At 40.2% G+C, this 24,756-nt stretch overlaps 2 protein-coding genes across 7 annotated transcripts in view; one reads left to right on the top strand and one right to left on the bottom strand.

Annotated features, from left to right (window-relative positions):
* Positions 1–10,618, bottom strand: part of cep126 (centrosomal protein 126) — a 31,387-nt gene extending 20,769 nt beyond the window's left edge. Inside the window, exons 1-3 of one of the 5 annotated variants that reach the window (XR_010004053.1) lie at positions 10,290–10,618; positions 5,755–5,874; positions 1,016–1,167 (exon numbers count right to left, since the gene is read on the bottom strand). Coding sequence is in view for 4 of the 5 variants with exons in the window: in XM_062974569.1 (XP_062830639.1) it covers positions 1,016–1,167; positions 5,755–5,874; positions 10,290–10,471 (454 nt within the window). In the remaining variant the exon portion in view is untranslated. Of the gene's footprint in view, positions 1–1,015; positions 1,168–5,754; positions 5,875–10,289 lie in introns of those variants that run through there. The other 4 variants (XM_062974569.1, XM_062974567.1, XM_062974566.1 and 1 more) reach the window with 4 other exon arrangements.
* A 106-nt stretch (positions 10,619–10,724) lies between these two features.
* angptl5 (angiopoietin like 5) overlaps positions 10,725–24,756 on the top strand; it is a 29,028-nt gene continuing 14,996 nt past the window's right edge. Inside the window, exons 1-4 of one of the 2 annotated variants that reach the window (XM_062974570.1) lie at positions 10,725–11,141; positions 21,257–21,404; positions 22,409–22,512; positions 22,643–22,736. In XM_062974570.1, coding sequence (XP_062830640.1) covers positions 21,374–21,404; positions 22,409–22,512; positions 22,643–22,736 — 229 coding nt within the window. In that variant the 5' untranslated portion in view covers positions 10,725–11,141; positions 21,257–21,373. Of the gene's footprint in view, positions 11,142–17,796; positions 18,043–21,256; positions 21,405–22,408; positions 22,513–22,642; positions 22,737–24,756 lie in introns of those variants that run through there. The other variant, XM_008108064.3, reaches the window with a different exon arrangement.

The following is a 24,756-nucleotide window of genomic DNA, read 5'->3' as shown; positions in this document are numbered from 1 at the left end:
CCTTTGGAACGGATGCAGTTATGACTGCCAGACTAGAGAAGAATGTAAGTAAAATACCATATCCTAGTATCTGAATGTTGGAAAACAGAAAGTGACATTTGAATGTGCTAATAATATTGTATGTCCTCACACTGTGTGTATACTTGCTCCATTTATAGACTGGAACAAAACTAACTCACTGAAACTGATCTTAATCATGCACATTGTTTCTATTCTGAATTTACTTTAAAAAAGCACAAATAAATAAACACAAAAAATTGTCAGTTAATAAAATAAAAGTTGAGAACTGTACAATTATTACAGCGCTTTAGTTGTGTGTTCCTGCATGGAAAGGTGCTGGAATAGATGTCCTCTGAGGCCTTTTCCAACTATATGATTCTATGATTGATGTTTTGTAGGGCTGTCTGATAAAACTAGAGAATTAACTCTACTCTCTGCTCACATAAAAGGTGACTTTAGGGATCCAAACATGAAAATGATTAATGAAAACAGTTCAGAGTTCTGAAATTGCTAACAGTAGAGATATAGAAACGTTTTATACATACCTTTCCTTGACCTGCAAAAAGGAGGTAACCAAATTTCGAAGGTAAAAAGGAGCATATATGAACTGCTCAAATGCAAAGAGTGAGAACAATGAAATTGAAAATAAAAAGAAACTTGACAAGCAGTGTTGATAAAGCAGTTACTTACAAGTCTGTACTAATAAGCAGCTATGCCAGTGATCATATTGGTACAAATATCAAAGTTGTTTTACTGCAGTGTTTCAAATACTGTGTAAATATTTAAGTAAATAAGGGTCATTTTCCACTTCTGGGATCATCTCAGAACAATGAAGACTACTAAAAATGTTTCCAAAAGATTAAAAGACACCAAATAGTGTGTGCCCAAAAATGGGCATCTAGTTTTGAAAAACAGGTATTTTAATTTGAAATGATGCACAACATACTCTGGAATTAATTCTTTCTTGTAACAGAAATATATATGCATTCTTAATATATACATTTTATTTACAAACCTCCTCCTCCACTCTTGCGTTGTGAAGATGGAAGGTGACTACGTTGGAATCTTTCAGTGGCTTCTTGATGTTTCTGTTTCCTTTGCAGCAGAATTTGTTCTCTAAATTTTTGTTCTTTTTGTTCATCCTCTTTCCATTTTTCTTCCAGTGCTCTATTGAAAAAATATAATGTCCTTGATATTAAGTGACTGACATCATTTTAATTCAGGCTTTGGGGAGGTTGGGAAGGATTATGGGGGATATGAGTTTTAAAGGCCATTTTAGTGTATTTACTGTATAGTGTATTTACTGTTACTATTTGATTGTTTTTTAACTTTTGTATTGCTCTCTTTAAACTTTCTAGTGTGCATAGATGTTAACCGCCTTGAGTCCCCATGGGGAGAAAGACAGGAAATAAAGATAAAGATAATAACAATAATAAACCCTTCTCCAAATACTGTGGTACTACATATTAAAATGTCAGTTTGATTTGAAAACATGTTGAGATTCACTATAGCTGGGAAAGTGAAAAAATAACTGATTAGAAAAGGCACAAACCGATCAGAAGCTACAAGCCTGATGCAAAGTGTTCCTTGTTATGAAGCCAGATAGAGCCAGTGTGATCGTGTGGGGCAGGAAAGGAGATCTTAAGGCCCTCTAGCTATTATTAAGGCCCTCTAGCTATTATTAGGAATGCAAATTCTATGGGTCCTGGCCAGCATAAGCAGTGGAAGGACAATGGGAACTGCAGTTGATAGTTATCCGTATCCAATTAGCCATCTCGTGAGATCCCAATTTCCTGGGTATGCCTAAGTATTGATGGGAAATCCACTGACTGAACCACCAAATATTATAACAAAAATGTTGTAGAACATGACTTATTGTTTAAAATCTCTGCAGCTGGATATACTAAAGAAGGAAAAGCATAGTCCTATGTAGAAAACTCCCACTGCATGTCGGTTGGTTATAACAATGAATCTTCATCTTTATCAAAAACAATGACAGCAAATTATTGATAATTATCACACAGCTAGAACAACTCTCCTGGGTAAAACATTGCAGTGTCAAGGGTTTTCCAGTTTAGAAAAAGGTTGAATGTATTAGATGACTGCAAAGTTATGGACCGTGATATGGAAACACATTTCTCTATCATTCACAAAAATTGGTGTCTCTACAGAATTAAATTGATCCACTCCTAACTCTCTTGCCATTAGAATGCCTTGGCAAATGGAGTTTAAGGGAATGAACTACAGATCTGCAGCTAAACAAAAAATCATCCAATGAAGCTGAATGGCAGGTTGACAAGGATAAGGAAATACTTCTTCACACAATGCAGAAATGGCAGAATTTGCTGTCACAATATGTAATGGAGAGTATTGTTTTAGTAGTTTATTGCTTGCTTTACTAATCTTAAAAGTAACTTTGTATTTAATTACAAGCAAATTCTTCATATGTCAAGGGAGAAGCAATATGTGAGTATATACACTCAAATGCATCAATTCTGTTGCTTTAAGTGAAACGTGTTCATCTTGTTGAAGCGTGTCTTGGATGCTAAGGAAAGGGCTTTTCTTGAAGAAAGATATTTGAGACTACAGTTTGACAGCTACCTGGAGTAAGCCCTGTAAATGTATTTGGACGTACAAACTTGTGAGTGGACATATGTTTATGTGTGTGGTTTCCGGGCTATTGAATGGCTTATCACAGAATAGTCTCTTTTTCATAAGGCTTTCAGGCCATGATTGAATCCTTCCTACCAAAGTGGTTTAAATGCTTACAAATGATCAGGAAAATTGTTTTTCTAGCTATGTATTCTTTTAATCTTTCTACTCTGGTAGTTTAGTTGTTGTTGTCTAATTCTTAAAATATTTGCTTATGGTACAAAAATTGTTAGCTGCCTTGCATTTAAAAAAAGGCAGGGTATAAATGGTTAGATAAATAATCCATGTATCAGAAATTCTTCTTCCATCACTTTTCTGAATCTGTTTTTACATGTTTCTCTGCTTGTTGAAACCTATCAAGTACAATGCCTTTTGTACTAAGAAAACTTGTTCAGTTGAAAAGGAATACTAGCAGAAATCTAGCAGTGCATCTATGGTTACATGAACATTATCTTGCTTCAGCTTATGCAGGCTGATGAACTTTATACATTTCGTCATTGCAGTAGGGTTAAGTGTTGTTTAGCTGCGCAATTTGAAGCTAAAACAAGATACCCTATCTTCCAGCTATACTTTAAGTTAGCAGTTATTTCAAAAGGTCACCTATGTAAGTGTTAGTCCTGTTTACTAGTATCACAGACACATTGGGTTACACTCAGACTTTTGTTAGGTTTGGCATAGATCCATCTAAATCATCAGGACAACTTAGTAATTGGATGTTGTGTGATTTCCAGGCTGTATGACTCTATTCTAGCAGCATTTTCTCCTGACGTTTCACCTGCATCTATAGCTGCCATCTTCAGAGTATTTTCTGAAGATGCCAGGCACAAATGCAGGCAAAACATCAGAAGAAAATGTTGGTAGTGTTGTGGTAATCTCTGAGCAGTTAGACTCAATTTAACCCTCTCTGGGGGAGATTCCACCAAAAAACAGCAGAGTAGCAAAAGCAAAGCTTTCAAATGCAACAGTTACTTACACGCGGGCGAGCAAGAGAAACCTTTGTCTATTTAGGATTGCAATGGTTGCAGAGTCTCAATAAAAGTTCAAAAAGTATTTATTCAGGTAAAAAGAACTCTATTGTAGATAGAAAGGCTTGGGAGCTGTCTAGACTACTCTAGACTGGTTTCTAAGGAAAAATAAGAAAGGAAAAATAACAAACATCTAAATAGTTACAACTTGCCAGGAGAGATGGCAGGATGCTTCTTGTTAGCTTGAAGAACAAAGGGAGAAGAGAGAACCAAAATGGTTCCGACCTTATGGTCCAGTTTATTGGGGCCATAAAAGACATTCTGACCAATGAGAAGTTAGTGTCCCTGGAGAGTCACATTTCTGCTAACTTCAAAGTAAGGGATGTGACGTAAACAGGATAGGGTGAAACACAGTAAAGCCTGTCTAGGCATGCTTTGGAAACAGGAAAGGATTCCCTCAATCTAACTCTATCATCTATCTAACTACATTTAGACTTGAGTAGTCCAGGATGATTCCCAACAGGTAGGACACAGCCATACAACCACATTGTTGTTTCCAGGTGTTCTCCAGTGATTTCGGCTGTGAAAGTCTTCCAACAAAACTTAGTAACTGTAAACTTACGAATGGATCTAATTACATGTATTAAATTTTTATATTATATTTTAATAGTTTTTTAATTGATTGTATGTTATATGTTTTTGATTTATAACTATGTTGTAGGCATTGAATTTTGCCAATTGTTGTAAGCAGCCCTGAGTCCCTTCAGGTGAGAAGGGCAGGGTATAAATGCTGGAAATTAATTAATTAATTAATTAATTTAGGCCCCTTCCACACAACTGTATTAAATCCACATTATCTGCTTTGAACTGGGTTAAATGGCAGTGTGGACTCAGATGACCTAGTTTAAAACAGATATTGTGGATTATCTACCTTGATATTTTGGGTTATAGGGCTTTGTGGAAGGGCCCTAAATCTCACTGACTTTATAATCTACACTAAATTTAATTGACTTTTGATCTGGCCCATTATCTGTCCTGATTTTAAAGATATTGAGGAACACCCAATAAATTCTGCAGAAGAAACAGGAGAAACATCTCAAAGTGCTTAACTCATGGATGTTTTTACTGGTTACTGCGTCCAATTCTGGACACCACAGTTGAAGGGAGATGTTGACAAGCTGGAAAGCGTCCAGAGGAGGGCGACTAAAATGATTAAGGGTCTGGAGAACAAGCCCTATGAGGAGCGGCTTAAAGAGCTTGGCATGTTTAGCCTGCAGAAGAGAAGGCTGAGAGGAGACATGATAGCCATGTACAAATACGTGAAGGGAAGTCATAGGGAGGAGGGAGCAAGCTTGTTTTCTGCTGCCCTGCAGACTAGGACACGGAACAATGGCTTCAAACTACAGGAAAGGAGATTCCACCTGAACATCAGGAAGAACTTCCTCACTGTGAGAGCTGTTCGACAGTGGAACTCTCTGCCCCGGACTGTGGTGGAGGCTCCTTCCTTGGAGGCTTTTTAGCAGAGGCTGGATGGCCATCTGTCGGGGGTGCTTTGAATGCGATTTCCTGCTTCTTGGCAGGGGGTTGGACTGGATGGCCCATGAGGTCTCTTCCAACTCTACTATTCTATGATTCTATGATTCTGGTTAAAAAACTCCAACATATTTCAGCCTGTACAGCCTCTCAAAGGTCCTCTTCAGGGGTTATATAACTCATTAAAATTAGTTTTTAAAATGAAATATTTGATTACTAATCTTTTAATCACGAGCCTGTGCTTTCACTTCTCACTTCACATCACTAACACATCATAACAATCGAAGTTATCTTTATAGCCAGTCTCAAGAAAGGATTACCTAAGTAAAACACATACTTAAATATAAAGAGAGGGAAGAAAAAATGAATTTTGTGACATTTTGAGGACTAAACCAGTTTATTTCATTTTTGTGAATGACACATTTTCATGCATCTGATGAAATGGACTATAGGTCAAGCAGTTTATGTTGAAATACTGTATATTGGTTAGTCTTACAAGTCACACAAGACTCCTTTCCTTCATCTTTTGAAAGTGAAAGAGAATCACACAACTATCTTGTTTAAAATGTAAATATAAAGTGAAGCACAGTCTATATTTACATACCTCCTTCTTTTATTTGTTTCAACAGAAAGCTTTCGTGCTTGAGTATGAAATAATCTTTGATCCTTTAGCAACTCATGACGTTCTTTTGATAAATCCCTCTCAAGAAGAACTTTTAAATTTCTGACCATGGTATTAAAGATAATAGATATTGTAACAAACATCCTTATAACTTAGATTACATTCTTGATTATGACACTGGTTGGAAATATACAACTTAGAAACAAATAAATGTAATTATGATACACATTACAGTGTATGCTCCCCAACATGGTTATTCTGAATTAATCATCTTTTGAATTAATTAGCATTCCACACAATGAAAATAGCCTAAGCAAAGGAAGTGTGAAAGTGCTTCTTTCATGCCCCTAGCCACAAGGTTCAAGCTGTAGGTTTTGAAACAGATACAAATGTATCTTTAAAGCAGCTGTATATACAGAGTCCAAGGATGAAGACCTATAGCAATATATATAGAACTGGGCTCTTTTCTCTTGAGTCACATGGAGAGTTGAGGGAGGAAAGGGTTCCAACAGAAGCAAACCCCATTCAGTTCAGTCAGACTTATTTGTGGCTAGAGGAGCAGATGACTGTGTTGAGGTTTAACAGAACTAGTTATTAGAAGGACAAAGTAATGATGGGCCAAACCGATATTCTCTCCATCATAAACAGTATGTCAATGTGAATAATGCCAGGTATCTCAAAGGTCTTTAGGAGCTATATAAAAGGATAGAAAGAATCTTGGGTTTAAAAAAAGGAGAATGAAGTCCTATTAATTTGCAAGATGACAATTCAAGTTTAAAAAGTTTAGGATTGATGTCTGGCCTCAAGGCAGTTTAACAACAAAGAAACATATTAAAATTCTTCCACACTCCTTTCCTTGTCTTAAGCAATTGAGTACATTCTGGCAGGAATCAGGCACTGCTTTAATCAGGTCAGGTAAACGTAATGAGATAAATGTGGCCTTCAGAGACAGTGTGGCACAATGGTTTATGTGTTGGACTAGGACTCTGGAGCATCAGGGCTTGAATCCCCAACTCTGCCACTAGTCCACTAGTCATATTCTGTCAGACTAAGAGGAAGACAATGGCAAACTTCCTCTGAATGAATCTGGTTAAGAACTCTAAAATATGGACACCACAAACTGAAGTCAACCTAAAGTCGCAGAACAACAAATGTGGTCATCCGAAAGTAATGAATGAAAGTAATGGCAGATTCCATAACGAAGAACGGGACTACTGCTGATCTACCCCACAGGACCATGTCAGACATTACGAAGCAACAAACCCCAAAACTTCCCTCAGTCTAGACGCTATTAACTCCTATTGATGCAACCCAGGATCACACTGCGCATCACACTGTTGGCTCCTATTCAGCTTGTCATTTATTAAGACTATTAAGGGATCTGAGATTCCTAGATCCCTTTTACATGGACTGTTTTCAAGCGAGATATCACCCATTCTATATCTGTGCCTTTCATTTTTATTGCCTAAGTATAGCACCACACACTTAGAATCATAGAATAATAGAGTTGGAAGAGACCACATGGGCCATCTAGTCCAATTCCCTATCATGCAGGAAAAGCACAAAGTATTTGTGAAGTTCATTTTGTTAGTTTTGGCCCAGCTCTCTAGTCTGATGAGGTTATTTTGGATCCTGATCCAGTCCCGAGATATTAGCTATCCCTCCAAATTTGGAGTCATCTGCAGATTTGAGAAGTACGCCTTTGATTCCGTCATCCAAGTCATTGACAATCAGGGCCAGCTAACACATCCCAACAAAGGATTCCCTCAGACAGGAAGCAACCAGGCTTTGAATATGCAAGGCCATCAAATGCTAATCAGGGTGATCAATTGCAACAGTCACATTTGCCTCAAACAGACAAGAGTTCTTTCTCCTATCCTGAACATTCCACAGAGATATAAACCCCATTAGTTTCCAACGGATCTCACAACCTCTGAGGATGCCTGCCATAGATGTGGGTGAAATATCAGGAAAGAATGCTTCTAGAACATGGTCATACAGCCTGGAAAACTCACAGCAACCCAATTATTAATATTACATACAATATACCAGCATCATTACATTAAAAGGCAAAGGTAAAGGTTTTCCCCTAACATTAAATCTAGTTGTGTCTGACTCTGGGGGTTGGTGCTCATCTCCATTTCTAAGCCGAACAGCCGGCGTTGTCCGTAGACACCTCCAAGGTCATGTGGCTGGCATGACTGCATGGAGCGCCATTACCTTCCTGCCGGAGCGGTACCTATTGATTTACTCACATTTGAATGTTTTCGAACTGCTAGGTTGGCAGAAGCTGGGGATAACAGCGGGAACTCGCCCCACTCCCTAGATTTGAACCGCTAACCTTTCGGTCAGCAAGTTCAGCAGCTCAGCAGTTTAACCTGCTGCGCCACAATATATTATTATATTGTACCATTATACTATTACAGTTATATAATATGTTGTAGTATATATAATATACAATATATTATATATTGTACAGTGGCACTTATTTCACATGCCAGTAAGGTTATGCTCAAGATCCTGGAAGGCAGACTTCAGCAATACATGGAGCGAGAGCTGCCAGATGTCCAAGCTTGGTTTAGAAAAGGCAGAGGAACAAGAGATCAAATTGCCAATATCTGCTGGATAATGGAGGAAGCCAGGGAGTTTCAGAAAAACATCTACTTCTGCTTTATTGACTATTCTAAAGCCTTTGACTGTGTGGACCATAACTGTAGCATGTGCTTGGTAGTATGGGGATACCAAGTCACCTTTTCTGTCTCCTGAGAAATCTGTATAAAGACCAAGTAGCCATAGTAAGAACAGACCACGGAACAACAGACTGGTTCAAGATTGGGAAAGGAGTACGGCAGGGCTGTATACTATCGCCCTATCTATTCAACTTATATGCAGAACACATCATGCGACGTGTGGGGCTTCACGACTCCAAGGCTGGAGTTAAAATTTCTGGAAGAAACATTAACAACCTTAGGTATGCAGATGATACCACTCTGATGGCTGAAAGTGAGGAAGAGCTGAGGAGCCTTATCACCAAGGTGAAAGAAGAAAGTGCAAAAGCCGGGTTGCAGTTAAACATCAAGAAAACCAAGATCATGGCAACCAGACCGATTGACAACCGACAAATAGAGGGAGAAAACGTGGAGGCAGTGACAGACTTTATATTTCTAGGTGCGAAGATCACTGCAGATGCAGACTGCAGCCAGGAAATCAGAAGACGTCTACTTCTTGGGAGGAGAGCAATGGCCAACCTTGAGAAAATATTGAAAAGCAGAGACATCACACTGGCAACGAAGGTCCGCATAGTGAAAGCAATGGCATTGCCCATAGTAACCTATGGCTGCGAGAGCTGGACCATAAGGAAGGCTGAGCGAAGGAAGACAGATGCTTTTGAACTCTGGTGCTGGAGGAAAATCCTGAGAGTGCCTTGGACCACAAGAAGATCCAACCAGTCCATCCTCCAGGAAATAATGCCCGACTGCTCACTGGAGGGAAGGATATTAGAGACAAAGATGAAGTATTTTGACCACATCATGAGAAGACAGGAAAGCTTGGAGAAGATCATGATGCTGGGGGAAATGGAAGGAAAAAGGAAGAGAGGACAACCAAGGGTGAGATGGATGGATGGTATCCTTGAAGTGACTGGCTCGACCTTGAAGGAACTGAGGGTGGCAACGGCCGACAGGGAGTTCTGGCGTGGACTGGTCCATGAGGTCACGAAGAGTCGAAAACGACTGAACGAGTGAGACGACAACAATATTATATTACATTGTTAATACAGTAGAGTCTCACTTTTCCAACACTCGCTTATCCAACGTTCTGGATTATCCAACACATTTTTGTAGTCAATGTTTTCAATACATCATGGTATTTTGGTGCTAAATTCGTAAATACAGTAATTCCTACATAGCATTACTGCATATTGAACTACTTTTTCTGTCTAATTTGTTGTATAACTTGATGTTTTGGTGCTTAATTTGTAAAATCATAACCAAATTTGGTGTTTAATAGGCTTCTTCTTAATCTCTCCTTATTATCCAACATATTCGCTTATCCAACGTTCTGCCGGCCCGTTTATGCTGGATAAGTGAGACTCTACTGTATTACATACAATATACCAGCACAATTACGTTACAATGTTGTTATTCTATAATCCAGTTCAATGTGGATTTTTTACAGGTGTGTGGAAGGGGCCTCATCTACACTGCCAGATCAAATCCAGATTAATCTGCTTTGAGCTGAATTATATGGCAGTTGAGACTCATATAACCCAGTTCAATGCGGATTATCTGTCTTGATGATCTTGGGGTCCTTCCACACAGTCATATAACCTAGAATATCAAGGCAGACAATCCACAATGTATGCTTTGAACTGGGTGGTCTGAGTCCACACAGTTCAAAGCAGATAATGTGGGATTGTATTCAGCTGTGTGGAAGGGGCTTGGTTCGCCCACCTTTCCTCCATCCATCCCCGCCTCCCCGCTTTCCTGTCTGGCTGCTTCGGCCACACGCAAGGATACGGCCCAGAGGAGGGGAAGAAAGCAGCCCAGGCCCGGCGGCCCAAGCCCCGCGGCACGGCGCTCTCCGAGAGGCCCTTCCTGAGGCCTTCCCCTTCGCGGCCCCGACGCCAGGTCTCCGCCGGCCGCTCGGAGCCGCTGGAGGGGTCGCTGCCGCTTCCTCCGCCGCCACCGCCGGGCTCCATCCATCCACCCCGCTCAGCCCTCCGCCGCCGCCGCCATCACTCCCTCGAAGGCCTCGTTCTGTCTTCCCCGAAGCGAAGGTTCCCTCTCAGAACCAGGCGCCATCGTAGCAACCCGCGACGCTGCTTCCTTCGCAACGGTAACCAAGGGAGACGGCGCGCGCGCGGCAGGTGGTGGGAGGAGCTACTTCAAAATGGCGCCCGGGAAAGGGGGAGGAGCCAGGAAGGCAGCCTTGCTAAACAGTCATCAGGAAGTGGGTTGGTCAGCCAAAGTTTTCTTTGGACTTCACTTCCCAGAGTTCCTGTGTGTTCACCCAGGTGACTGAGGCTTCTGGGAGTTGAAGTCCAAAATATCTACAGGGCACATTTTAAAGCAGCGGTGGACCTCCAGATTTTTTTTTAAGACTTCATTTGCCAGAATTCCTGACCATTCACCCAGGTGACTGAAGTTTCTGGGAGTTGGAGTCCAAAAACCTTAATAACTCCAGATGTAAAGTAATGGTGTTCCTCCAGGTTTTTAGACTTCACTTCCCAGAATTCCTGACCATTCACCAAAGTGACAGACTTCTGGGAGTTGAAGTCCAAACTATCTAGAGGACTAGCATTTTAAAGCGATGGTGGCCCTCCAGGGTTTCAAGACTTCACTTCCCAACATTCCTAGCCATTCACCTAGGTGAGTGAAGCTTCTGGGAGTTGAAGTCCAAAAGCAATAGTTCCCAATATTTCCTCCTCCAGAGCTTTCAGGACTTCAACTTTCAAAAGCACCAACCAACTTAGCCAAATGTCAGGATTTCTGGGAACTGAAAATATTGGAGGACCAAAGGCTGGAATCATTGAAGGCATCAAATGTTATCTGATCTTTGAGGCAAAGCAAGGCCAGCCTTGGTTAGTATTTGTGGGGAGGCTTTCATTGAATCCAGGGAATGTAATTCGGAATTTATTTTCACTAAAGGTTTCAATGAAAAGTTTTTGGAGAATATATTATCCTTACAGGAACTGGCAAATTTGGGCTCTCCAGGTGTTTTGGAGTTCAACCCCCACAATTCCTAACAGCCGGTAGGCTGTTAGGAATTGTGGGAGTTGAACTCCAAAACACCTGGAGGGCCCAAGTTTGCCCATACCCGTGAAAGACAAAACAAACAAGCCAAATGGTTCTATCTTAACCTAGAATCATAGAATCATAGAATAGTAGAGTTGGAAGAGACCTCATGGGCCATCCAGTCCAACCCCCTGCCAAGAAGCAGGAAATCACATTCAAAGCACCCCCGACAGATGGCCATCCAGCCTCTGCTTAAAAGCCTCCAAGGAAGGAGCCTCCACCACAGCCCTGGGGAGAGAGTTCCACTGTCGAACAGCCCTCACAGTGAGGAAGTTCTTCCTGATGTTCAGGTGGAATCTCCTTTCCTGTAGTTTGAAGCCATTGTTCCGTGTCCTAGTCTGCAGGGCAGCAGAAAACAAGCTTGCTCCCTCCTCCCTATGACTTCCCTTCACGTATTTGTACATAGCTATCATGTCTCCTCTCAGCCTTCTCTTCTGCAGGCTAAACATGCCCAGCTCTTTAAGCCGCTCCTCATAGGGCTTGTTCTCCAGACCCTTAATCATTTTAGTCGCCCTCCTCTGGACGCTTTCCAGCTTGTCAACATCTCCCTTCAATTGTGGTGCCCAGAACTGGACACAGTATTCCAGGTGTGGTCTGACCAAGGCAGACTAGAGGGGGAGCAGGACTTCCCTGGATCTAGACGCTATTCCCCTATTGATGCAGGCCAGAATCCCGTTGGCTTTTTTAGCTGCTGCATCACATTGTTGGCTCATGTTTAACTTGTTGTCCACGAGGACTCCAAGGTCTTTTTCGCACACACTGCTGTCAAGCCAGGCGTCCCCCATTCTGTATCTTTGATTTCCATTTTTTCTGCCGAAATGAAGTATCTTGCATTTGTCCCTGTTGAACTTCATTTTGTTAGTTTCGGCCCATCTCTCTAGTCTGTCAAGATCGTTTTGAATTCTGCTCCTGTCTTCTGGAGTGTTAGCTATCCCTCCCAGTTTTGTGTCATCTGCAAACTTGATGATCGTGCCTTCTAACCCTTCGTCTAAGTCGTTAATAAAGATGTTGAACAGAACCGGGCCCAGGACGGAGCCCTGCGGCACTCCACTTGTCACTTCTTTCCATGATGAAGATGACGCATTAGTGAGCACCCTTTGGGTTCGTTCGCTTAGCCAATTGCAGATCCACCTAACCGTAGTTTTGTCTAGCCCACATTTTACTAGTTTATTTGCCAGAAGGTCGTGGGGGACTTTGTCGAAGGCCTTACTGAAATCCAGGTAGGCTACATCCACAGCATTCCCTGTATCGACCCAACTCGTAACTCTATCGAAAAAAGAGATCAGATTAGTCTGGCATGACTTGTTTTTGGTAAATCCGTGTTGACTATTAGCAATGACCGCATTTGTTTCTAAGTGTTCGCAGACCACTTCCTTGATGATCTTTTCCAGAATCTTTCCTGGTATCGATGTGAGGCTGACCGGACGGTAATTGTTTGGGTCGTTCTTTTTTCCCTTCTTGAAGATAGGGACCACATTCGCCCTCCTCCAATCTGCTGGGACTTCTCCCGTTCTCCAAGAACTCTCGAAGATAATTGCTAGTGGTTCTGAAATAACTTCCGCTAATTCCTTCAATACTCTTGGATGTAGCTGATCCGGCCCTGGGGACTTGAATTCGTTTAGAGAGGCCAGGTGTTCCTGGACAACTTGTTTCCCTATTTGGGGTTGGATTTCCCCCAATCCTTCGTCCATTCCATGTTGCTGAGGTAGAAGATGGCTTTCTTTTTGTGAGAAGACCGAGGCAAAGAAGGCATTGAGCAGTTCTGCCTTTTCCCTGTCCCCTGTCGCCATCACCCCATTTTCTCCTTGCAGAGGCCCTATCGCCTCCTTTTTCTTCCTTTTTCTGGAAACCTCATGGATAATGCACAAAACATTGTAAATGTGGGAGTGCTCAATATTTACAGCTACTTGTATTAATAACTGGAGACTGTTTAGATAGTACACTGCAAACTAAGTAAGTGACAGAACAAAGAAACTGTGGCCAGAGTTTGTTTTCCAGCCCTCGGGGTTTGTTCCAAAATAAATGGATACCAAAAATCTGTGGATGCTGAAGCCCCATTACATACAACGGCAGAGCAAAATGTTCCATATACAGTAGAGTCTCACTTATCCAACATAAACGGGCCGGCAGAACGTTGGATAAGCGGATATGTTGGATAATACGGAGAGATTAAGGAAAAGCCTATTAAACATCAAATTTGGTTATGATTTTACAAATTAAGCACCAAAACATCATGTTATACAACACATTTGACAGAAAAAGTAGTTCAATATGCAGTAATGCTATGTAGTAATTACTGTATTTACGAATTTAGCACCAAAATATCACGATGTATTGAAAACAAAAATGCATTGGATAATCCAAAACGTTGGATAAGCGAATGTTGGATAAGTGAGACTCTACTGTATAACATGGCAAAACCAAAGTTTTTGTGGATACAGGATCTGTGGATGTGGAGGGCTGTCTTATTTATACATTAATGAATCCCAGTGTACAGTGAGCTTGTGTACTACAAGTATAAAATATTATAATGCAAACCAGTATATATGTGTTATTTAGCTGTTTTGGCCAACATGTGGCAAAATCGAAGTAACCTGGTCACACATGTCATAATTATGGCTGTTGTATATCTTAATATGACATCGGCATTAAATACACCAAGGGCAGCAGATCCTGTCTGAGCCTGGAAGCTAAGGAGGGTTAGTTCTGGGTTAGTACTTCAATGGAATACTGCCAGTGAATACAAGTTTCTGTAGGCTCTATTTCCGATGAAGGAACCTATTTATTTATTTTTTATTTACAGTATTTATATTCCGCCCTTCTCACCCCGAAGGGGACTCAGGGCGGATCACATTGCACACATATAAGGCAAACATTCTGTTGTGACTGCGCCTTCGGGGATTATGGTTGATGGTGATGGAATTCGAAGAGGAAGAAAAAACCCTCGTGATGAGGGTTCACTGGAGGAGTTGCGCAGGAAGCGACTTAGAGAGCTATATGGGGGATCTTCTGAGGAAGATTCAGATGGGGAGATGGATGCTGAGGAACAGGTGGTGGCTGGGGAAGCGGGCACTGAATGGGCACAGCCACCGGAGATGTCTGGGGATTTGGGGTCTATGGATACTTCTGAACCTGGGGTTTCTGCAGGAGCTGATCCCAATTGGGATGCTTGGAGAAGGGAGGATGGTTCTTTAAGTGTTCATGGGGCTAAGTGTGGGCAGGATGATTGGGACTCCGACGAATTGCTAGGTACTCCAGATCCACGAGCTCTAGCTGTGTGGAGTTCAGACTCTGAGTAGATTTGGGACACCTGGTGTTTGGGTGTGAGTGTTTGGTCACCCAGGAGGAAGGGGAATAAAATGGGAATGTTTGGCCACTGCACTTTGCGTGTGGCAAGGTGTTGCTGAGGCGCCATTGGGATCTCTGTGCTTTCGTGAAGACTGGACTTGGACTGTGATTCGGATCTGCTGATACCATCTTTGTGCCTTTTCGTGGACCTGGTTTGGATGACTGCACCCTCTTTGGACTCTGGATTGGAATTTGACCTGGCTTCTGTCTTCGCCCTCTGACTGACTACTTCTCCCGGCTTCTGACTACTGGTTTGTCTTTTGGAATTTCTGCTGCCTCCTGACCTGACCTTGGATTCTTCTGACGACGGCTATTCATCATCCCTTTGAGGCTCTCGGCTTATCTGCACCGTGGAAGCAGTTTTACTGCTTTCCTAGTTTGTTTATTTTCCAGCAATTAACTCTATTTGTTTTCCAAAGCTGAATTGAAGCATTATTTAGTTTTTTATTGAATGCCAGCATGGGAAATTAGCGTGGCTCGTTTTTGAGTTATTATTGTCCAATCTACTCTCGAAACACTGATAAGTGAAGTGTTTCAAGGATGTTTCCTGTGTTTATGTTATTTTTTGGCTTATCTTCGGAATAAACTCTGTTTTGTAACTGGCGTCTGACTCTTGACACATTCAATGCCTTAACATAGAACACAAACAGAGACAAATGCAGGCTCCCAGCTGGCCTCAAACTCATGACCTCTTGGTCAGAGTGATTTGTTGCAGCTGGCTGCTCACCAGCCTGTGCCACAGCCTGGCCCAGAACTGGCAAAACAGAGGATCCTTTGCCTACTGAAACCCTATGAAATGTATGGGGTCCCCATTATCTTCATAAGTGATCAGGCACTTTGAAAGCACACACACACTCACACACACAATAAAAGACAGTAGTTTTAATTTATAAAACTAAATATGGGTCAACAATGTGATGTGATGGCCAAAAAAAGCCAATGCAATTCTCAGTCGCGTTGACAAGAGTATAATGTCCAGATCAAGGAAAGTAGTAGTGCCCCGTCGTTCTACGTTGGTCAGACCTCTCCAGTTCTGCGCTGTTGTATTTTGATAAGCTAGAATGTGTCCAGAGAGGGGTGAGTAACATAATCAAAGTTCAGGAAACCACACCTTATGAGGAACAACTTAGGGAGTTGGTTATGTTTAGCTTGGAGAAGAGAAGACTGAGAAATGAAACAATATCCATCCTTAAATATCTCAAGGGATGCCGTGTAGAAAGTGGAGTGATGTTGTTTCCTGTTGCTCCAGAAACTAGATCATGGACAAAGGATACAAACTACAACCAAAGAGATATTGCTGAAATATTTGAAACAACATTTACTATAAGCACTCCTCGCTAGTAGAATAGACACTGGCTGATAGTTGTCCATTATAGAGGGTTTTAAGGATAGCTTTTTTATATATAGGTTTCATAAATGCCTCCTTTAGGCAAGTTGGAACTTTGCCTTGTTTCAAGAAGGCATTGACCACTACCTTCACCTACTCTGCCAGTCCCCCTCTGGCCTGTTTGATCAACCAGGAAGGACAAGGATCTATAATACATGTGGTAGATCTCACCTCTCCAAGAATCCTGTCCACATCCTCAGGCTGCACAAATTGAAAAGTATCCATCAACATTGGACAAGCAGGAGCCAAAGTTACATCTGCTGGAACTGTTTCAATAACAGCATCCAAGTTGGGATGGATCTGAGCAACTTTATCTGCAAAGTGCCTTACAAATTCTTCACTGTGGGCTACTGAGGGGTCAGGGATATCTCTTTGAGGACCATTATGTAATAGCTCTCCGACCACTCAGAACAGCTCAGCTGGATGGTTCTTTGCAGATGCAGTGGTGTCAGCAAGGAATGATTTCTCTGCTGTCTTCATTGCCACACAGTAGGCTTTCAAATACGCTCTAGCCTGTGCTTGGTGAGATTTGCTTTGAGTTCTCTGCCAACATCATTCTAGTCTCCATCTCACTTGCTTCATTGCCACCAACTCCTTAGAAAACCAGGGGCCTGGTTTGGCTCTGATTCGTGAGGGGGGACATTGAGGAATCACCACCCTGGACATGTTCCCATTCCAGAAGCCAGCCAGAGCTTCGACAGAATTGCCTGCTAAGGTGACAGGAGAGCCATCCCCAAGAGCCATCAAATATCCATCAGCTCCATTAGCCTCCTGGGGTGGACCATCTTAATCGGTCTCCCACTCCTGTGGAGGTTTGGAGTCCCGGCGAGTCTAAACCTGACCAGGTCGTGATTGGTCCATGACAACAGGACTGTGACAAGTTTCTCCACACCACAATCATCATCAACCCATCCTGCACAGAAAACAAGGTTCAAAGTTTGTCCCACAGTATGGATAGGGCAAAACACCACCTGGGACAGACCCATGGTTATCATGGAGGCCATAAGGTGGAATCCTCTTTGTGTGGATGCCTTCACCTTACATCAAAAGAGGGCAGAATTAAAGGAAACATTCAAAGACCCAAGAACAAGAGAGTCCCTTCCAACATTTCCATTTTCAATATACTTCTTTCTTATCTGCTCCCTTCCTACTTCACACTATGTGAAGGAGAGGAGACATAAGGACAAGTAGTGGATAGATTAGCTGGCAAGCTGCTATGAATCAAGGAGGGTCTCCAGATACATCTTTTAAAGCGGCCTGCTTCAAACATTTAGAGACATTGGTCAGATGGATCTAGTGACAACAGGTTAGTTCATTTAAATATGCTATATTTGCACTTGTTAAAAAAGAACACAATAGTTATTTTCCCATTAAGTAACAATTGTACAGCATTAATAGCTGGGTCCTGGATGAAATTGTTGAATAGTGTACAATTCCTTTGGAGATCAAACCATATGTGGATTACTTAAAACCATTTATGTAAGTGTTCTAAACTTGAAACATAAAAGGGCTGGCTTTTTGGCCAATGTTTGTGTTGTACACATTCCTGAATTCTTAACTCAAGACTTCATCAGTGAATGGCCAGTGTTTTTCGAGGCAGTTAGAAATCCTTTGAAAACTTTCATTTTCTTCAACTCAGAGATGATCTACCCCAGTGCATCCTCACTGATCCTGCTAAATGTTCTATTTTTCATTTGGGCTGATACTGTGTTTGGTAATGTCAAGCCATTTTCTGCGAAGGTAAGGTTTGAAATGAATTGCCTTAAGAAATTAATACAGTCCAGTGACTTGAGACAGTAAATACTTTTTTTGACACTCTCTCTTTCTGGATTGGGTGGGGCATTGCATTTAGAGAGAGCAAATGAGTTGCTGTTGAAAAGACTTTGTTAAAATTGTATTAAAGGTAGTGTAATTTACTGCAGCTAGTAGAGTTTTATTAAAGCTAGTGTTGTGCCGGAATAAAATTTAAGCTCTCCTAAAATTACAAGGAATTTTGCCTCAGACAAGACTTTTTTTTAACCAAGTTACTAATAAAAGTAGAATATAAAGACATTTTATATGGGTTTGTAATGTTTGGATCAATTTCTAGATGCATGCCAGTCTAAATCCAAAATAACTGTCTTTCTGTACATTTTACTTCTGTAAGAGAAAAACACCCTGATCCATTTAATCTGGGGGTAAGCTTTTGCGATTCCTTTTCATAAATCTGGGAGAGCCAGAATGGGTTTGTGCAGAATTTTGGAAATAGTTTTGATTTAGAAAAATAAACATTAAGTGCTGTTTAATACAAAATCTCAGACAGCTAAACATTTCTGGCTTTAAAATACTTCTTTTAAACTTTTAAAATTCTTTTAAACTTAAAACTTTTAAAGTTGTAGCACAAAATATGTAGAGCACCACTTTTTAATTTGAGGGAGTTGACTGCTTTAAAGAATCACTCCCAGCTTTCAGTTTACTTATGTTATACTCATCTTAAATCTGCTCCGAGACTTGTTTCCCCCCAGCTCTTTCCCCACTGACTGGTTTATTAGTTAAGAAGTGTGCTGTCTACATTTTAGTGCCGTATCACCAATGCCAGCAGCTGAAGACAGAACAGATTTCTGTTGAAACAATCAAATGTGTTTTATTCTCCACATATTATTTTATATCACAGTCTTAGGCTAGACAAGACATAATTAGGGCCTTATTTCTTCAGTATTTATATTTAATAGGCTTTATCTTTGAGGGGGATATATCCCTAGAGAACACAACCTTATGTGAACTCTCAAAACTGAATATATATTTTTTGCTTATGGGGAGGGGGGAATCATTTGAAAAGTGACATTTTCTCCGTTGTTCTAAGAAGTTGGACAGCTCATACTTTCCATTTTGAGCTATTTCTCTCAGCTAATGTTTTGTGCTTAAATGTAAAGTTTAAAGGGTAATCAGCATTGAGTGTCTACTCTGGAAGATACTGGGCATGAAAAGTCATTATCTGTATTTAGAGCGCCATAGTCTTAACCAAAACACATCTAGGTTATCTATGCTTTTTTTCTTGTTCCATGACAAGAGGAACCCATTGTGATATTCTCAAAAAGCAGAGTGTGATGCCTATCTTCTAGGCCTAGCTTGTAAATGGTCATTTTTAGGCTTCAAGAATTTCCAGGTCAGTGTGCTCCTGCTTACATGGGAGAAAAAGTCTGGGAATTGTAGTCTGAAAAGGTTTGTAATGTCAGGTTCAGAAGCCAAACACTGAGCTTCAAAACAGATTGTAGAGTGCATCTGAATCAAACAAAGCCCTGGTAATAATTTATGAATTTGAAGGTTCATAATTGTTCTCTCTAAATCAATCACATTGTAAGCTTGCACCATTCAGATGGACTGGGGAAGCTTACCCTCCCCCTTAATGTTTAAAGTAGTTCCTACGTGTTTGAAATTGTACACATGTGTGTTTAGTTACATTAATTACTTAGACTCCAATTTGAAGTATGTAAGTGATATTTCAAGTATGCTGTGTCATCTGCTGTCCGAATACTATGATTTGTGTAACCACAAGAGAGAACCAGGATCAAACTATGATTTCAGATTCTTAGTTGCTTCTAAGCTTTAAACATGCCACCTCTCCCAGAATTCATGCAACACAAAGAACTTTCTGTTATTATTTGCTGATACTTCAACCTATGGCATTTGTGTGAATGAGAGATCTCTATCAACAGTCCTGCTTGGGTTTTGCAAATTCAGTACCATGGATTTCTTGATCACAAGGAGGTCTGTCGTTTTTTCTTAATGTCATCAACTCTTTCATCTTTGCACATTATCTCAATATATATCCAATGTACCATAGCTTCAGTATAGTCATTTTGATTTTCAGTGATAATTTAAGCCTGATTTTTCTCTATGACTTGTTTAAAACTGGAAGTGAACATTTCCAATCTCGTCCCTGGGTGTGCAAAAATGAGTAGACATATCCAAGGTTCATTGTAGCTTTATTCACATGGAAGAATTTTTGCACTTCTGCATTACATCTGATCTGGCCAGCAAATTGTAGCAGACCTTGTTTACTACCATGTGTATTCTTGACAGGAAGTGCACTTCTAATAAGGTAAATGTGTTCATAAAATTGTGCTTTTAATATTTATAGGTAACTAGCTGTGCACAGCCACATGTTGCTGTGGCTTATGGGAATCATTTGTTGGCCAGGTGTAATAGCAGTAAATAGCCTTACAGCCTCAAAGCTTGGAATTTCAGTTTTCAGAGTGTTGCTCTTTATTTACTGTCCTGATTTTAGATATTATATTGTTCTGTATTATACCACAGTAATTTTAGATATTATATTTATAATCTTATATTATCTGCTTAGAACTGGATTATATGAGGTCCCTTCTATACAACTGTATGAAATCCACACTGAACTGGATTATATAGCAGTGTGGACTCAAGATAATCCAGTTCAAAGCAGATACTGTGGATTATCCTGCCTTTGCATTCTGGGTTATATAGGTGTGTAGTAGGGCCTTGACTCTACACTGCCATATAACCCATTTCAAATCAGATAAACTGTATTATATAGGCAGTGTGGAAGAGGCCTGAGTGAAGAGGCCCTGAGCTCCATTGTGGCTGAGTGGGTTGCTAGGAGATGAAGTGAGCAGGGCTAAGAAAAAAACCCCAGCTTTTCCTGGTCATCTAAGTTGAATTTTATTTTTCTATGTTTTTTTTTTTGTTCGAAAGACATATTTTGGATGACTATGTCTTTTTTGGCCAAATTTGGTGTGATTTGGTTCAGTGGTTTTGTTGTTTACTCCATAGTAAAATGCACATTACATTTTTATATATATAGATTTACTAGGAAAAAGGAAATGTATGAAATATTGCTTTTTTCCATTTCTCTGTAGTGGATTCCCCCCCCCCCTTTTTGAATTCCTAATAATTTGGTATGAGCAGTTTTTAAAAGGGTTTCTATGGTTGAATATTACAGGGCACTTCCACAACAACCACTGCAGAGGTAACATCCACTACGGGAACAAAAAACCGATCTGCAAACTCTTCACAGGAGAAGAAAAAATGCAATGTTCCCTGTGATTTTCAAGCTAAAATGTTAAGTGAAGAAAAGAAATACATGTGCCGTACGTACATTTTTATTTTAGAAACATTTTCCTATAAGAAGCACTTGCAAAAAATACTGCTGTGATATTACTACACGTCTATCCTTTTGAATATTTTATCTAAAACATTTCTATTTCAAAGTTTGACCCTGTTCACATGCTATACATGCATTCTTTATTCCCTGACTGATTAATGACTTGAATATGTAAATTGATTAGTATGGATTGACAAAACTCTTATAACATTCACTGTGAACTCAAGCTCAGTATCTTTCAATGAAAAGATTTCATACATTTCTCTGAGAGTGACCAACACATACAATGTTCCTGTACAAAGTCATTTTTAGAAATAGTTTTGTAATGAAAATATCAGAGTTTTATTATAATTATCTCAGTTACTTTTGAAACAGCCTCTTTTTAAAAACCTCCAAAGAAGGAGATTTCACTGGATATGAGGCAGTTTTATTCCAATATCAACAGCTCGCATCATTAGGAAGATCTTTCCAACATTTAGGTGGAATTCCTTTGCCTGTAGTTTGAATCTATTACTTCATTTGTCTTTAGAGAAGCAAAATAAATTTAGTCTCCTCTTCAATGTGATATCCTTTCAAATATTTAAGCATGTCCTCTTTTAACCTTTTCTTCTCCGGGCTAAACATACTCAACTACCTAAGCTGCTCCTCATAGGGCTTGGCTTCCAAACCTTCGTCCATTATGGTCACCCTTCCCTGGACACATTCCAGCTTGTCAATATCCTTCTTGAATCATGGGATGCAGAACAGGACACAGTATTCCAAATCTAGGCACTAGACTCCTATTGATGCAACTTGGAATTGCATTGCCTTTTTAAAGATGCAGCATCAAACTATTGAATCATGTTCATCTTGTGGTCTATCAAGATTCTATGATCCCTTTTACATGTACTGTAGTCAAGCCAGGTGTCACTCATAACTGTTGGACTTGATTCAATTTTATACATTATTTTAAAATACTTTCTAAACAACTGACAATCTTTATGTTCAAAGGAAATTTGCAGAATTCACTAGTTGAATATGCAAGAAGTACCAAGAAAATGATACGCAACATGATGGATGATCATCAGTCTTCTCTGGATTATCTGTCCAGTCAGGTACCTCCAGCTATTACTTTGTTGGTTCTTTTGAAATTGTTAATAGTTCAAGCTGATGAACAAATGAATATGGTTCCCACTACCATCAAAGTGTTGAAGATGCTTTTTCTTTTCTTTTATAAACATACAGGTCAATGAACTTATGAGTCGGGTCATGGCTTTAAATGCAGACATGTCTAGAAAGCCAATTGATGTATTTCCTCATCGGGCTGTTCAGTCTCATGGTAAATACTGTTTCTGTCACAGGTTTCTCTCCTGTAGCAGTGCAATGTTTTTGGGTCAAAAATGTAATAATGCCATTAGAACGGCTTGCCGTTCCTGATTTTTCTGGAACTACTTATGATTTTTGGATTCCCAGGCATCTAGATCAGCGTTCTTCAACCTGGGGGTCAGGACATGTTTCTGATGGTCTTAGGAACCCAGATCCCTCCAGTATTTTCTGTTCGTTCTGTGTGGGAAGTTTGGCCCAATTCTGTCGTTGGTGGGGTTCAAGGGGCTCTTTGATTGTACATGAACTATAAATCCCAGCAACTACAACTCCCAAATGTCAAGGTTTATTTTCTCCAAACTCCACCAGTGTTCAAATTTGGGCATATTGAGTATTCATGCCAAGTTTGGTCCAGATCCCTCATTGTTTGGAATCCACAGTGCTCTCTGGATGTAGGTGAACTACAACTTCAAAACTCAAGGTCAATGCCCACCAAACCCTTCCAGTATTTTCTGTTGGTCATGGGAGTTCTGTATGCCAAGATTGGTTCAATTCCATCATTGGTGGAGTTCAGAATGCTCTTTGATTGTAGGTGAACTATAAATCCCAGCAACTATAATTCCCAAATGACAAAATCAATCCCTCCCTAACCCTACCTGCATTCAAATTTGGGCATATTGTGTATGTCCATATTGTGAAAATACATCTTGCATATCAGATATTTACATTATGATTCATAACAGTAGCCAAATTACAGTTATGAAGTAGCAATGAAAAAAAATTATGGTTGGGGGTCACCACAACATGAGGGACTGTATTAAGGGGTCACAGCATTAGGAAGGCTGAGAACCACTGATCTAGATTAAACAATGATACCTTTTGTGCTGTTGCATACAGTGAAGTTGGCCATATGGAATTTGATTCTTTGAACATCTAATTTTCTTCTTTATATATATTTTGTTGTTTCTTGTGTACATATTCCTATGAATGAAATTCATCCCAAAGATTATATATTCCTCCTTACAATGGCCCTTGTATTATTCCTGAAAATTTCTATGTTGAGAACTAGTGTGGTGTAATGTTTTGAGTGTTAGACTAGGACTCTTGTATACCAGAGTTCAAATGTCCACTTGGCCATAGAAACCTATTTATTTTCTTTGGGCAAGTCACACTCTTTTAGCCTCAGAGGAAGGCAATGGCAAGTTCTTCTGAACATATTTTGCCAGGAAAACCATGTGATGGGGTGGCCTTAGGGCTTGAAGGATTGTAACAAGTTCAACAGCAGAAGCCATATTTCTATGGCACTCAATGAGAAGTATTAGGAAGTGTGTTTATGACTGATGCCATATGAATATATGATGTCTGTGATTTTGGAGTCTGCCAGATTACTGTATTTGATTATTTGAAATTGCCATTGTTAAAATAAATAATTAAACCCAGTTCAGCTCATTAAACCAGGAGCTGGCAATTTCAGCGAATCTGGAGTCTAGTTTTGCCTTATAGGGGCCCACATGTTGCATCTTCTCCAGGAATGCAGTTTCTTTTTCTTCTTTTCTCCTGAAACTGGAAGTAACAGGCAGCTCATTTCTAGTTCTGCCAAATAATGGCAAAAAGTTCACATATGTACTAAATCAAGCCCCTACACCTTACTTTAGAAGATAATTGCTGCTCCTGGAAATTTTGAGGAATAATTGTCCATTTTGAAAATTTTCCTCCTTGGAACTAAGTTTTCTCCCTGCAAGAATGGAAATGGGCCATATGTCTGCTCTTGCATTAAGTACAGAGGTACTGATGATTTTCTGTGCTCCTGAGCACCTATAAATCCCCCAGACCTTAAAAATAATTACCTAGAATAAATGGTATTTCTTAACTAATCTAACTCTCTTTGATTTCAGTGGGATTATTACAGGTATGATTAATGTTGCATTTAGAAAAAAAGCTTTTACCTTGGTCTTCCACATATATCCTTTTGCTGAGATAAATATTGGGGAAAGGCTATGTCATGGAACCCAGTTACAGGGCTTTGGTAATTCAGC

The sequence above is a fragment of the Anolis carolinensis genome, chromosome 3 (genome assembly GCF_035594765.1).
Source record: "Anolis carolinensis isolate JA03-04 chromosome 3, rAnoCar3.1.pri, whole genome shotgun sequence".
Classification (NCBI taxonomy): domain Eukaryota; kingdom Metazoa; phylum Chordata; class Lepidosauria; order Squamata; family Dactyloidae; genus Anolis; species Anolis carolinensis.
Note: the sequence above shows the minus strand (reverse complement) of the source record. Positions and strands in the feature narration are given on the sequence as shown.